Source organism: Sinohyriopsis cumingii, chromosome 5 (assembly GCF_028554795.1).
Source record: "Sinohyriopsis cumingii isolate HCF-2022 chromosome 5, ASM2855479v2, whole genome shotgun sequence".
NCBI classification, from domain to species: Eukaryota; Metazoa; Mollusca; class Bivalvia; order Unionida; family Unionidae; genus Sinohyriopsis; species Sinohyriopsis cumingii.
This window is the reverse complement of record NC_142965.1, coordinates 90,276,750-90,290,004: the sequence shown is the minus strand read 5'-3', so window position 1 is coordinate 90,290,004 and position 13,255 is coordinate 90,276,750. Positions and strand designations below refer to the sequence as shown.

Genomic DNA, 13,255 nt, shown 5'->3' with positions numbered 1-13,255 from the left:
ATTTATCGATGGAGTGTCATCATATGTATGAACTTGGAAGTCCTGTATGCCAGGATGTTTTCAGTCACAATTTAGTTGAATAATGTCAAACTCTTTTTGAGAGGTTTTGAGGCATTTCTCATTAGTAGTAGTGCTTTGTTTTTAAAAGCTTCGAATGCTGATATACTGTCAAATTATTTTGGATTTTGTTGAGTAGTTTTGAGAAGGTATTTGAAGATTTTCATATTGTTAGTAATGGCAGTCATATTGGATGGCAAACATATTGGATGGCAAATGAGCATCAGTTGCATATATTTGAAACCCCTTCCCACCAGGATGGTTTCTGTCAATTTTGGTCAAATTCTGTTGAGTGGTTTAGGAGAAGCATTATGTCAGAAAAATGTATATGCACTGGCGAAAGTGATATTATTCCAAAGGGTCAAGTCTTGTCATTGAGAGGCAACAATAAAGCAATTGTAAAATTATTTTATGCTTTTTCTAAACACATAAAGGATGGTTCCTCAGTCCAAAATGTGCTTGTCTTCCGATCTGAGATATTTATTGTGCTATGATTCTCTTGTCTTAAACTATGTTACAGATAGAAACAAAACCACGACTGTTAGTAAAATCAAGATAATTTATTTTTCTAGAATGCTAAGTAAAAAAATCGAAAGACACAGTATCGTGAATTAAATCCCAAATGTCCTAAATGTTGTATCAGAAGTCCAAAAGTATAAAATATTAATAATGAATTCCAAATTGGCTTGAATGTCCTGATGCACCACAATGTCATGATACAGAATGTATTTGTGTTTTAGTCCAAAAAGGCATTGAGCACTTTGTAGATTCAATAAATTATTTAAATAATTCATCTCAGATTATAATTGAAAAACAAAAATAAGTGATTCCACATACTGATCATAAAACTGGAATGAATAATTATCAAATCTTGATATATACATACATGTACCTCACATACTGCATCACAATATATTCTCCAGTAAAGTAATGGAAATTTCACCAAATTGTCAACATGTTTACTTCCAGAACATTCTAAGCTCCTAAGCAAGATCAGGTCAAAATCTCTACCCTGAATCACTTACAAAGTTCAAACTCATAAATTAGATAACAACAGAAAACTCACTGAGTGATTTGAAAATTACAACATTTTTTATTTCTAAAATGGACTTATGTCAATTATTTAGATAAATTAAACAATTTAATAAATAAACAGAATTATGCTTCCATCAATACACTGAATAAAGAAATATAAATATGCATATTATAAGTAATTACGGACATTACAAAACATGTACAGACTGTTGTGAGTGTATATATATATATATATATATATATATATATATATATATATATATATATATATATATATATATATATATAGAGAGAGAGAGAGAGAGAGAGAGAGACTTTAGTAAGTGGATTGTAAGGTTGTAAGAATTCTTGCTTCGTTCATCATTCATTGTGCACAAACATAAAGAATTTTTATGAACATTAAGGAGGAATAAAATTTGTGTTTGATATCCTAAATTAGCAAAAGGTTGTAAACTAATTCATTTGTTTGTCCCATAAAATGCTAAATAATCATATTCATACACTGCAAAGCATTGCCGTATAAAATTGATACTTTAAATATGTATATGAACCCTTTAAAATCTATAATTTATTCTCCTTCTTCAACAAATGATGGAAGTAATTTGAAATACAGTTCTCATGTTTTGTTGGTTTTAATGGCACTTTTAGCATATCATGCCAGTGAAATGGGAGGAATGTGCTTTTCCCATGGAGATACTGAGGCAGCCAGTCGAGGGTGACCTGGGCAGGTATCAAACAGTGCGACAATTATGAGTTCTGTGCTATGCCAGATGTGCTACCATAGATTTCACAATTTACATGCAATTTGCACAGAGCTGATAATATATACGTTTTTCATTTGTAACGAGATACTTAGCAGTGTGTTTATTCACAAGAATTGTGCATACAAATACCTCCCTCAGTCCACCATATAACATTAATTCCTGTTGCAATTATTGAGTGTTTGCTATGACTGAAAATATTGATAGTTAATTCCCTTGAACACACACACACACACACACACACAAAGATATATATATATATATATATATATATATATATATATATATATATATATATATATATATATATATATATATATATATAGCCGGCATCACAAGCCAGGATTGTTCTGATTTGCTGTTATACAAAACAGTTTCGCATTTGATCCTTCACTTATTAAATTTTGTTTGCAACCACATATTTATACAGTTAAATACACGAGTAAAGGCATATATTTTATACAGTTAAATACACGAGTAGAGGCATATATTTTATACAGTTAAATACACGAGTAAAGGCATATATTTTATACAGTTAAATACACGAGTAAAGGCATATATTTTATACAGTTAAATACACGAGTAAAGGCATATATTTTATACAGTTAAATACACGAGTAAAGGCATATATTTTATACAGTTAAATACACGAGTAAAGGCATATATTTTATACAGTTAAATACACGAGTAGAGGCATATATTTTATACAGTTAAATACACGAGTAGAGGCACACATTTTATATAGTGATACATAAACGAATAGAGGTACATATTTTATATAGTGATACATACACGAGTAGAGGCACACATTTTATATAGTGATACATACACGAGTAGAGGCACACATTTTATATAGTGATACATACACGAGTAAAGGCATATATTTTATATAGTGATACATTCAGGAGTAGAGGCATATATTTTATATAGTGATACATGTGAGTAAGTACAAGTAGTGACAGTAAGACACATTCATTTTCTACATTTAAAGGATTGCTTATCAATGTGCTATATAAGTTTATTCGCAAATTTGTACATACATGACTGGTACGTTTCCCTGTTGACATTCGTGATACTTTTTGCATGCGTCTTAGTATACTCTACATTCATGAATTTAAAAAATTAAAAAACACAAGTGCGTTATGCACCAACATAAGAAATCTGATGTAAAAGGAAAATAAATGTTTCTGTACCAAACGAGATAGACAATATCATACATTCTTCTCCATTGACTTCGCCTTTGAAAATTTTAAAATGATATTAACATAGCAGATTCATTAAAAAATTGAATATCATTTAAAATCATTTACATGTGCAGGATTTATAGGATGTTGTCAACGATAATTTAAAAATAAAAAACTTGACAATGGTGTTGATGGAACAGAAAGGAAACAAAAACACACAGAATGGTTCCTTAAAAATCTAACATGTAAAGTGTAATGGTATATGGATTAGACGAAGCATACCACACTGACATAGTGAATGAAATAGAACAGAGCATGTGAGCTTTAGTATTTGTGGGAAACGGAAAAACTGGATTGCCTTGTAAAATTAAATAGTGATTTTACAAATATTCTATAATGAACTGGATAGTTAAAATGTAATCCTTTCAAACAATCACACGATTGCAAAACTATTATGCAGGACACGGAATTGAGTTAAAAGAGGGAAATAAAGTTACAAAATTTAATGTTTCATTCTTTGTACTGGTTACAGAACTAAATCTTTCCTGGGCTTTATTTTAAACAGAAAAGCAATTGAGCAAACGAGGAATATACTATAAATTTTCAATTGACGTATGGAACTGGATGACAATAGTTCCGGTTTAATTCGAATATAGTCTATTTTTAGAGCAGTTTATCCTGTCTCCTTTCGTGGTGATATAAGAGTCATATTTAGGCTTTGTTTGCATGGGTTTAAAAGCAATTGTTTATTCTATAGAATATGAGCTTATAATGTGGTTGTGTGCAGTCCAGCCTCTCAATGAAATGCTGGTGAACCTATGACAAGAACTTCACCGTGAAGTTATCTTTGAAGGTATTTTAGATTAACATATGATTAGTATCGATTTGGACACAGTGGAAAGTTAAGTACTGACAAACAAATGTAGAGGCTATATAGGAAAAATTAATTGTGATCTGAGACGTTTTGAAAAGCAGCTGTTTGCTCCAAAAATTTATAAAATTGCTGGTAAATTAATTTTGCTACTCTTTGATTTGTTTGACCTTGAAAGTATCTACGAGAAAATAGTACCAAAGGAGAAAAGATAATGAATAATGCAGGGAATGACACAAAGTATTGCTAGGCATTGGACTAAAACTATCGTTACAGATATTTTCTTTTTGTTAACTTTATCTGCATCTTTATTTAATATGGAGGAAGTAAAGACGTGTAACATTTTATTGTACCTAATACCGCTACAGAGAGCAGGAAGTTTTTATTTCATAAACTGTTGTTTTTCTTCATCATTTAAAACCTACTCGTTTTTAGAATGTGGGATTTTGTCAAACTTAACCATCTGTCTATTTGCATCTTGTACTTTTTACTTAATGTCTCATTGTCTGCGATCTTTCTATTTTTCTTGCATGTGATTTTCGTCACTTGAAAATTTCAATGTGTTTAAATAAGCCTTCTATAGAGATGGTCTAAAACTTTATCTTTTGATACTCATCACTCTGATCCGTTTAAAAGAGAAAGATGACTGTACAAGATCACAATAATTTATTAGCATGTGAGAAAGCAATAATCTGGGCATATTGAACAGCTTATCATTGAATCAGTTCAGAAGCCCCCACTCCATCCCTCTACTGAGATCATCAACCATTCTTCGTATGATATCTCCTTCAGCGCATCACCAGTTAAAATCTAGTACGCCCTTTTTTTTCGTTTTCCTGAAGGAGACGTTAATGGAGGTTCGCATTGAATGTCCACAGTTTCGATGACTAGGTCATCCCCATCATAAGATACGCAAGAACCAAGAACAAGTAAGCGGTAAATTGCGAGTATCAGAGTCAAAATGTTTTTGCAATAATAAAATAAAATTTTAACGTCAAGCTTTTCTCGACGTATGATTAAAATTGTACGTATAACGAAGAAAGGTCCATCTTGCATAAAAAGAACCATCATAAGAGAAAATACATCGCTCAAATCTATCTTTAGGCCGTCTGTTTTGGTTCCCTGAGTTTGTGAGGCTGACGTCACTACTAGTGTAAACTGCATCAAACACCATGTCCAGACACCAAGAAGAGTGTACGTGAACGTGTTGTTGTCTGGGCCGCGTTCATATTCGAAGTACTCGGAGAAATCAATTATGTCTGCACATATTCCAAGGTACATCAGCAGAAGTTGTGAGAGACCGTTCCGATTCAGGTGTCCTCGAGGCATAAGCCAACGACAGATGATGATTAGAATCAGCATGGACTCCTCTTCCATGGAAATGACGTCATTACAGCTTACCACCTGGCGGGATAAATGTAATAAATTTAATAGAATAAATAGCTTAAAGCAAACAAAATACCGTACAGCGATCTTTATTCCTCTATCACATCTTGATGGAATGTGATATCACTTAATTATTGTCCGCCAAAACGGGAGGCAAGGGAGGAACATGTAAAATAAAACTTGATGAGTGGCATTGTCTTGTACATGTTCAGCCACTTAAACATGTTTTCCGTATGTGAAGAAACATATTAAATTTGGTTGTAAATTCAGAGATCATTCAAATCCACTGCTTGCATAACAGTTTTAGAAACTGTTATTGAAATACTGGAGTATTTTCAAAGCATACATAACTTGAAACCATGCTTTGTACATTTGACCAAATAGATCCTTAAAATACATATCTTCGAAGATCTAATTGGTGAATGGGCATTGTTTTTCCTTTGAGAAAATTACTAAAGTTACACAGACAAGGGTGATTTTGTTAAAAGGAGAAACTACATAAAAGCAACGACTCGTGGAGCTTTACTGACTAAAAATAGAAGCACAAAATTTTGTATGAATTAAACGTAAAGGTTTTAAAATATGATGTTTTTACGTTTTTTGGGTATGTATTACCAACCGTTTTGTAGACGTGGTACGTGGTTCAGCAGGCAAGTAATTAGTCTGGTCTTGCAACCTAATTGTAAACTATTTCCAGCGTTTTTAAAACTTTACTTGAGTTTATGCAATACAACCTTATTATTGATTTATGGAAGGTAGTTTAATTTAGGTATGGTATCAACTCTCAACTTTGTCCCTTGTAATCACTTCGTTTATTTTATCACCACCTTCATCAGGTTGTGTGATTAGCTGAATTAATCTGTCATTTTATGTTCTTGGTTAAATTTACCAGTTAGGTTATGTGCATGGTTGAATTTACTTTATTAGGTTATGTGACTGGTTCAATGTACCCATTAGTTTATATATCGTCATGTGTCAGTCAAAGGTGTTAGGCGGGACCTAATTAGAGACATTCTGGTCCGATTCATCTTCTAGTAATCAATATATAGCGTATACAAGTTAAAACACTGTTTTAATTTCGTACCTTTTTTTCATGACATTTATCATATATTTTCAAAATTAATCTCACAATCTATTTGTCCAAATAATACTATTAAAAATAGAAACGATGTTAATTTATTGAGATGATATACTAATGGAGAGAGCTGATCATCTCCGAGGAAAGATTAATTTCTCTTGAGATTTTGCTTTAACCAGTAAAATCGTCAGTCGATCCTCAAATGTGGTTTGTAGAAAGTGGTAAAAAGACAGAGTCTGATTAAGGAGACGGAGCTTTATTATCTGCCCGTGTCATACAAGATTTAAACAACAACAACAATAATAATAGCAACAACAAAAACAGGAAGAATCTAAGACTAACCAATCAGATCCCAATAAAGTGTAACACTTTTTCAACACGATGAATGTCTAGTCTGACTTCTTTAAGAAATATGTATTCTTTCATTATCCCTTCAAAATGTTTCAAGAATGATGGTACCATGTATCTATCGTACACAGATCTGTATATCTCGTAGAATGGGACTGCACGATTCCTAATTCGAATAGTGTCAAACCCGTACTTTAAATTACTTTAGTTAATTCATGTATTTTCTTTAGTTCGCACAACAAGACACTATAATATGAGATTATTAACTACAAAGATGTAAATCAACATATACATGTATCCCCTTTTGAGTTATGTCCGCAAACCGGAGCGTCGTACCTCACTCCTTCAAAGTTCTCTATCTCAGTCATTGGTGGAGAGCGGAGAGGGGTCCACACCAACAAAATTAACAACATCCATAAGTATGCTAACATTTGTCAGAGAAAAATTTCTTTTACCTTTACAAACCCAAACAAATATAGAGTATTTAATTCTTTTATGTAATATATTGTATTGAATTATTTATATGTAGTATGTAGTGCTTATTTATAAGTATTATATATTATTTAATTATTTATATATAGTGTAGTGTTTAATTATTTATATGTAGTATATCGTGTTTATTTATAAGTGGTATATATTATTTAATTATTTATATATATTATAGTGTTTAATTATGTTGCTGTTGTTGTTGTTGTAGGGTTTAACGCCATTTTTCAGCACACGATAGGCTTATACATGGCGGCCAGTATTAATGGTGGAGGAAGAACCCTGGAAAACCCCAGAAAGAACCACCGACCCACGAGAAGCTACTGGCAAGCTTTCTCACATACCCACATTGGCCGAATCATAGATTCGAACCCACACAGACAGAGGTGAGATGGCAGTACATTATGTATATTAAGCATATCGTATTTAATTATTTATATGTGGTATATATAGTTTAATTATTTATATGTAGTATATATTATTTTATTATTTATATGTAGTATATAGTATTTAATTATGTATATTTAATTACTTATATTAAATAAATGATATTTAATTATTTGTATAAATTATATGATGTTTAATTATTTATTTAAAGTATATAGTATTTGATTATTTATATAAAGTACGTAGTGTTTATTATTTATTTAACCCCTTGTTTATATACATACCCCTTGTTTATATACATACTTAAAACATATCAAGTGGACAAGGATGTTCAAATCGGTCATCCTAATTTAACCCAGCAGCACAATTATCAAGGTTATATTATTTACTGAGATCACAAAGTATTTATTGTAATACACGGTCCATTTTTGTTTTAGATATTGTACCTTTAAATTCATCAGACTTTCCAAGAAAAAGACTTGGACGTTTTACTCGAAACACTGTCGTCAGAAATTACAGTAACGTTCAAGCGTGCATTTTCAAACTTATACATACTTACGCAAAAATCATTAGCAACTTCAGAGATATTTTATCTCGAACTTTCAAATAAATCCCGAGACACAGTCTTTAAAAAAATTAATGTTATTTAGTGTTGGAGTATTAATTACTGAGATATTGAAGATGTTTTAATAACTGAAATATTGTACAGCTTTATATTCAAGATCGTCACGGCCCCAGATAGATTACTCTTGGGTCTCTGAATTTACGACAGGCAACTTACCGTCAGAACTTCTTACACTACACTGAATATGCATTGCATAGCGTTTTTTTCTTCTTCTGTTTCATTGTTGATGTACTGAAATAACATTCAATTATGTATACGTTTAAATTTGTGTATGAATGCATTTATGCGTATAAAAGGTGTGTGTGTGTGTGTCTGTGTGTGTCTGTGTGTCTGAAAGGATCTTATGAAATATTTTCGTACAAGGGCATCCGATCCTGTTCAAGTGGCCACCTCCCCTCCGTTGTCTATTTTAAGAATCCCCTCACCCCACCCCACCCCAAAAAGAATAGTGCTATTCGAGATATTTCTCACTGAATTTAGGCTAAGAACTACTACAAACATAGATAGTCCTGTTATGCAACAAAAGAACAAAGTTCTTACGATATCTGGTCTCGTAAATAAGGATCCCAAATTAATCGTGTTTGACTTATCGCCGTCCCGTCCCGTATTAGGAACGCTCGTCTGATTTTCATCTGACTCCGATCCGCGGTTACAGAAGGAGGTGACGTTGTTGCCGAGGTGGCCCAAGGAGTTCAAACGTTGAAGCCAAAGTCCAGGAACGATGCTGGCAAAATACGCCAGAAATGCTGGACAAAAACTGAATATGAAAACAAAAATGAATGCTTGTTAACCATGAAAACAAGTGAAGTTCAACACTGGTTTTAATGACAACGTGGTTTAGTGGTAGAGACTGCCTGTTTAGGATCAGTGGTCAAGGGTTCGAGTCGTGGCCTTGTCATTGCTATTCTGTCATTGACTTGGGACTTAACCTGCTTTCGCCATTTCCCCAGACTGTGAGTATTTAGAAATTGCTGGTAGAATTTTCGTTGTTATGATAGGGTCTTAAATTACTCGAATAGACTTGCCTATCAAACAACCAAGCCTGAAACTGACCAATTAGGAGCCTTTCTAAGGCGTGTCCACCTCCACAATCAGAGAAGAAATGTCAAAGCTGAGTTAATTAATCCGGATTTTGCACCCGAGCACAGTCTTCAAAGTGGATGAAATGGCGCTGGACCCAAAGGAGAGGAGGCGACGAGGAAGTGAGTCATACTAGTTGACTTATGAAGGACCAAGCTGGTCTTAACTCATCAACTAAATATGGCTAAAATGCTCCCATTTATGCTCATGGTTTGGCTGTAATAAATTAAACGTTTTATATAAAACACATACACCACTACCACCAGCACCACACCAATAACAAAAACATCAACAACAAGAAAAGAGAGGACAAAAGCAACATAAATCATAATGGCAACAACAATCACGCACGCGCATGCTGAGGATACATGAGGTGAACGCATTTATGCATTATAAAGACCAAATTGCGTTCCATTGGTATCAAAACATGTCAATAGGTCATTACCAGAAACACCGAAAATCACCAAAATAAACCAAAATACGTACCGAAATGCACTCAAAAACCGAAATACGCAACGAAATACACATATTTTCCACCATAATACTCATGAAAATAAATGTATAATTTGTACGTGTTTGAATAATATTAAATATGCAAATTAAATTTTGATTTCAGTGATTGTTCTCGGAATTATGAACATTTTTCTGTGTATAGCTCCATTAGTTTACTGAAGTCACTCGTCGTACTTGATTGGACAGTTTTACCTAGTTTATCTGTTATGTCTTTATTTACCGTAAGCTATATATGATATTTCCACAGAAAAAAAGCAAATACTCACTTCTGGATTGTCACAATCATAATTTCACTCCTATATTTTATGTTCTGACCGATCTGCGATTGATCATACCTGTACAATCTTGTAAATACGACGGAGTGACGTCATTAAGAATGGGTAAAAAGTAAATATAATTCGTATAAAAATCGTTTAAATCAAACTTTGTTTTGCTTATTATTATTATTATGAAAAAAATTGCAAACCATAGTATCAGGCTGTACACCAATATGTACTCCCAAGATGTTAATAATTGTGTATTTCTTTGTGTGTTTCGGTGTATTTCGCTTTTTGAGCCTATTTCGGTTTTTGAGAGTATGTCGGTGTTGTTACAACCGGTCAATACATTAGACTAATCCAAAGCGGACAAAACTAAACGAAACTGAAAGACACAAAGCCACACGAATCGTAACAAATAATTCACCTAACATAAACTGAAATAAACCTTAGCTACTGAACAAAACTAAATTATAATCTTACCGTTTCCACTCCAAGCCTTGACGAAAGTACAGAACTGCAGAGGTTTCCATGAAAAACAAAGGTACAGCCATAGCAAGAATTCCATAGTACTTTTTGTCATCTAGTTGTCTTGTAGTTAGCCAGATAACAATCCCAGCATGCGCTAGTAACAGCGCGCGTGCCACCATTGCACGTGAAATCTTTCCAAACTTATGATATCTAGATCGAAATATTGACTGCTCCCTCGTTCCCATGATTAAAATCTTAAACAATTACACCGGCAAATGTCCGCAAAATATATTTTCCCCCGATTGGAAGTGTAGAGTATATTCAAAACGTCATGTGATATTTGCTTGTCAATTAGCTGATATATGTTAGTATATATGTTAGCATATGTATTTATGAACATAAAGTTCATTAAAATTATAATGCGCATCTATTTCTTTTACTGCCTTCATGATAGTGTGTACTGATGTGTACGAGTTTCTGTCAATCACAGTGTCATCGAATCCACTCAGTCAGACTCAACGTCCAGTTTCCTGTATAACATTTCCTTTAAGATACCTTTTCCTTATTAGGGTATGCCGTATATGTTAGTGTATTACTCACTCCCAACTGTAAAAGCGTATAACCAGATCTCCAGTAATATATTGTATAGGCAGGTCAGGGTCTAGAATTCTGGATCTGCGTACGATTTCAACTCGAGACTATGCATACCAACTTGCTGCCGCATTATATGATGCTAGATCTGGGTTGACTTGTTTACATTTGAGATCGCGTTGTATATTGGAGGGCAAAACACAAAGCTATAGAGCTAAATCAGGTCATACAATTGGGAATTTCCCTTATAAAGTGTAAGACAAAAGTAGGTATAGTAAGTAAATATAAAACAAAATATTTAATGTGGACTATTAGTTATCATCCGGCACTTGAGATACAAGATCATACGGACATAATGCTCTCATTGTGAATCAACGAATTCAGGACCTACTAATAATAGAAGAAAGAAAGAAAGAAGTAGCTTAAAGTGGGTTAAATCCTTTTATGACACATATCTGTTCGAGAAAATTGATTATGAACCTGATTTTAAGTCTTTTACACTAATCATAGTGTAGTTCATTTCAAATGGTATCGCGACAATATCACATTATTCTTAGTGTAGTTAGTTTTCAAATGGTATCTCGTTGAATGTAATCAGCCTGAAAAATGGCTAAAGAGAGGTTTTCTTTATCCAGTCAGTTCTATTTCTGCCATATAAGATTATGGGGTTCATGTGAGATGACGTATGTTGTGTGGGGTCAGTGTGCAGTCATTATTTGCAGAGGCCTGTCAGATTACTGCGTATTTATTGCTTTATTGAGTTGTTTCGTATACATACGGAAATTATTTTTATGCTAACATTTTGGACAATATACGGTAAAATTCTTTCTCTGTGACAAGTATTTTTACTGTCATTTGCACATTCAACATAATCTTTGTGTGATGTAGATTTGTAACGTAGCCTTAGAAGTTTTAGTAATATTGTTATCGCAGACAGGTATAATCATATCTCACCCAGTCACATTATCCTGACACTAGGCAGACCATTCCTAACACTCGTTTCAATGCTGAGCGCCAAGCGAGGCAACTACTAGTACTATTTCTATAACTCTTTAGTATGACTCGGCCGAAGTTGGAACCCGCGACATCCGAGGCGGACGCTCTAACCACTTAGGCCACCTGAGCTAAACATTTCGAATACACGCATGAAAATTGGCCAAAAGACTGATAGAAAATGTTGCACTAACATGCGTAAACACTTCAGTGACAACGTAAGAGAACAGGACAAAAAGAATCGAAAAAGACTCCATAAACCACTTGTTCTCACAAAAGAATTTCACAGTAATCATAGTTGTCCAAAGAAAGAAAAAACTACAGCAGATGAATCGGAAACTGATAACCAGTGCCTGTTCGTGTCGAACGATGACAATGAGTCATTGGTAGAGGCTGGTGATGTGAACACTATTGTACTGAATTTAGATTGATAATTTTCAAATTTGGATGCTTCGACTAACAACGAAATATGTTGCAAATGCTGTTAAATGCACAGCAAGGTCATGAGCGAGCTATTGTAGGCCACGAGTGGTTTTAAGAGTGTAGCATGACCATAACATCCAGACTATATTAAAACCCATAGAAAGGTCAAGTCTTGCAAAAACGACTAAGCGTTCGCGTAGCCCGTGGTTGAGCTAAAACGAGCCTGGGCCATTGACCCTGAGTCAAATAAAGATATACGCGCCCAGTGATAAAGGAGATGCGGCAGACAAAAGCCAGTTGCCACACATTTCGGATGCAGAGGAAATGACAATCAAGATAAGTTGGACAGACTGGTTAACGCCATCACTTGGACAGCAGACACATAACAATTCTAAAACAGAGCTTGATAATTAAGCTAGAGATAAGGAAGCTAGAGAAACTGATCCATTTGAGAAGGATTTCTATAGTGCGGGCACCACCTTCGGACTCTAAGTTGAATGTATTTCTGGATGATATCCCCACTACTGAGAACCGTCCCAGTTTCATTCCTCCAAGAATAAATACAGAAATATCGGTTGCCGCTGGACAAGAAATACAAAACTGCAAATTCTTGTAACATTTGTGACAAAAGGAATGATAGCTGTTGTTATGTCTATATATACAGTGTGTTTAACTTTTATCCATGATTCTAGAGTATTGTTTAAGCCAC

General features: G+C 33.8%; 1 protein-coding gene across 1 annotated transcript; it reads right to left on the bottom strand.

Annotated features, from left to right (window-relative positions):
- Positions 1-596: 596 nt before the first annotated feature.
- On the bottom strand, positions 597-11,294 carry LOC149799733 (transmembrane protein 26-like). Its single transcript, XM_089959102.1, has 3 exons — positions 10,552-11,294; positions 8,759-8,975; positions 597-5,312 (listed from the first exon to the last, which is right to left on the bottom strand). Exons 1-3 carry the CDS (start codon positions 10,782-10,784, stop codon positions 4,719-4,721), a joined length of 1,044 nt encoding a protein of 347 aa, XP_089815228.1. The 5' UTR covers positions 10,785-11,294; the 3' UTR covers positions 597-4,718.
- Positions 11,295-13,255: the final 1,961 nt, after the last annotated feature.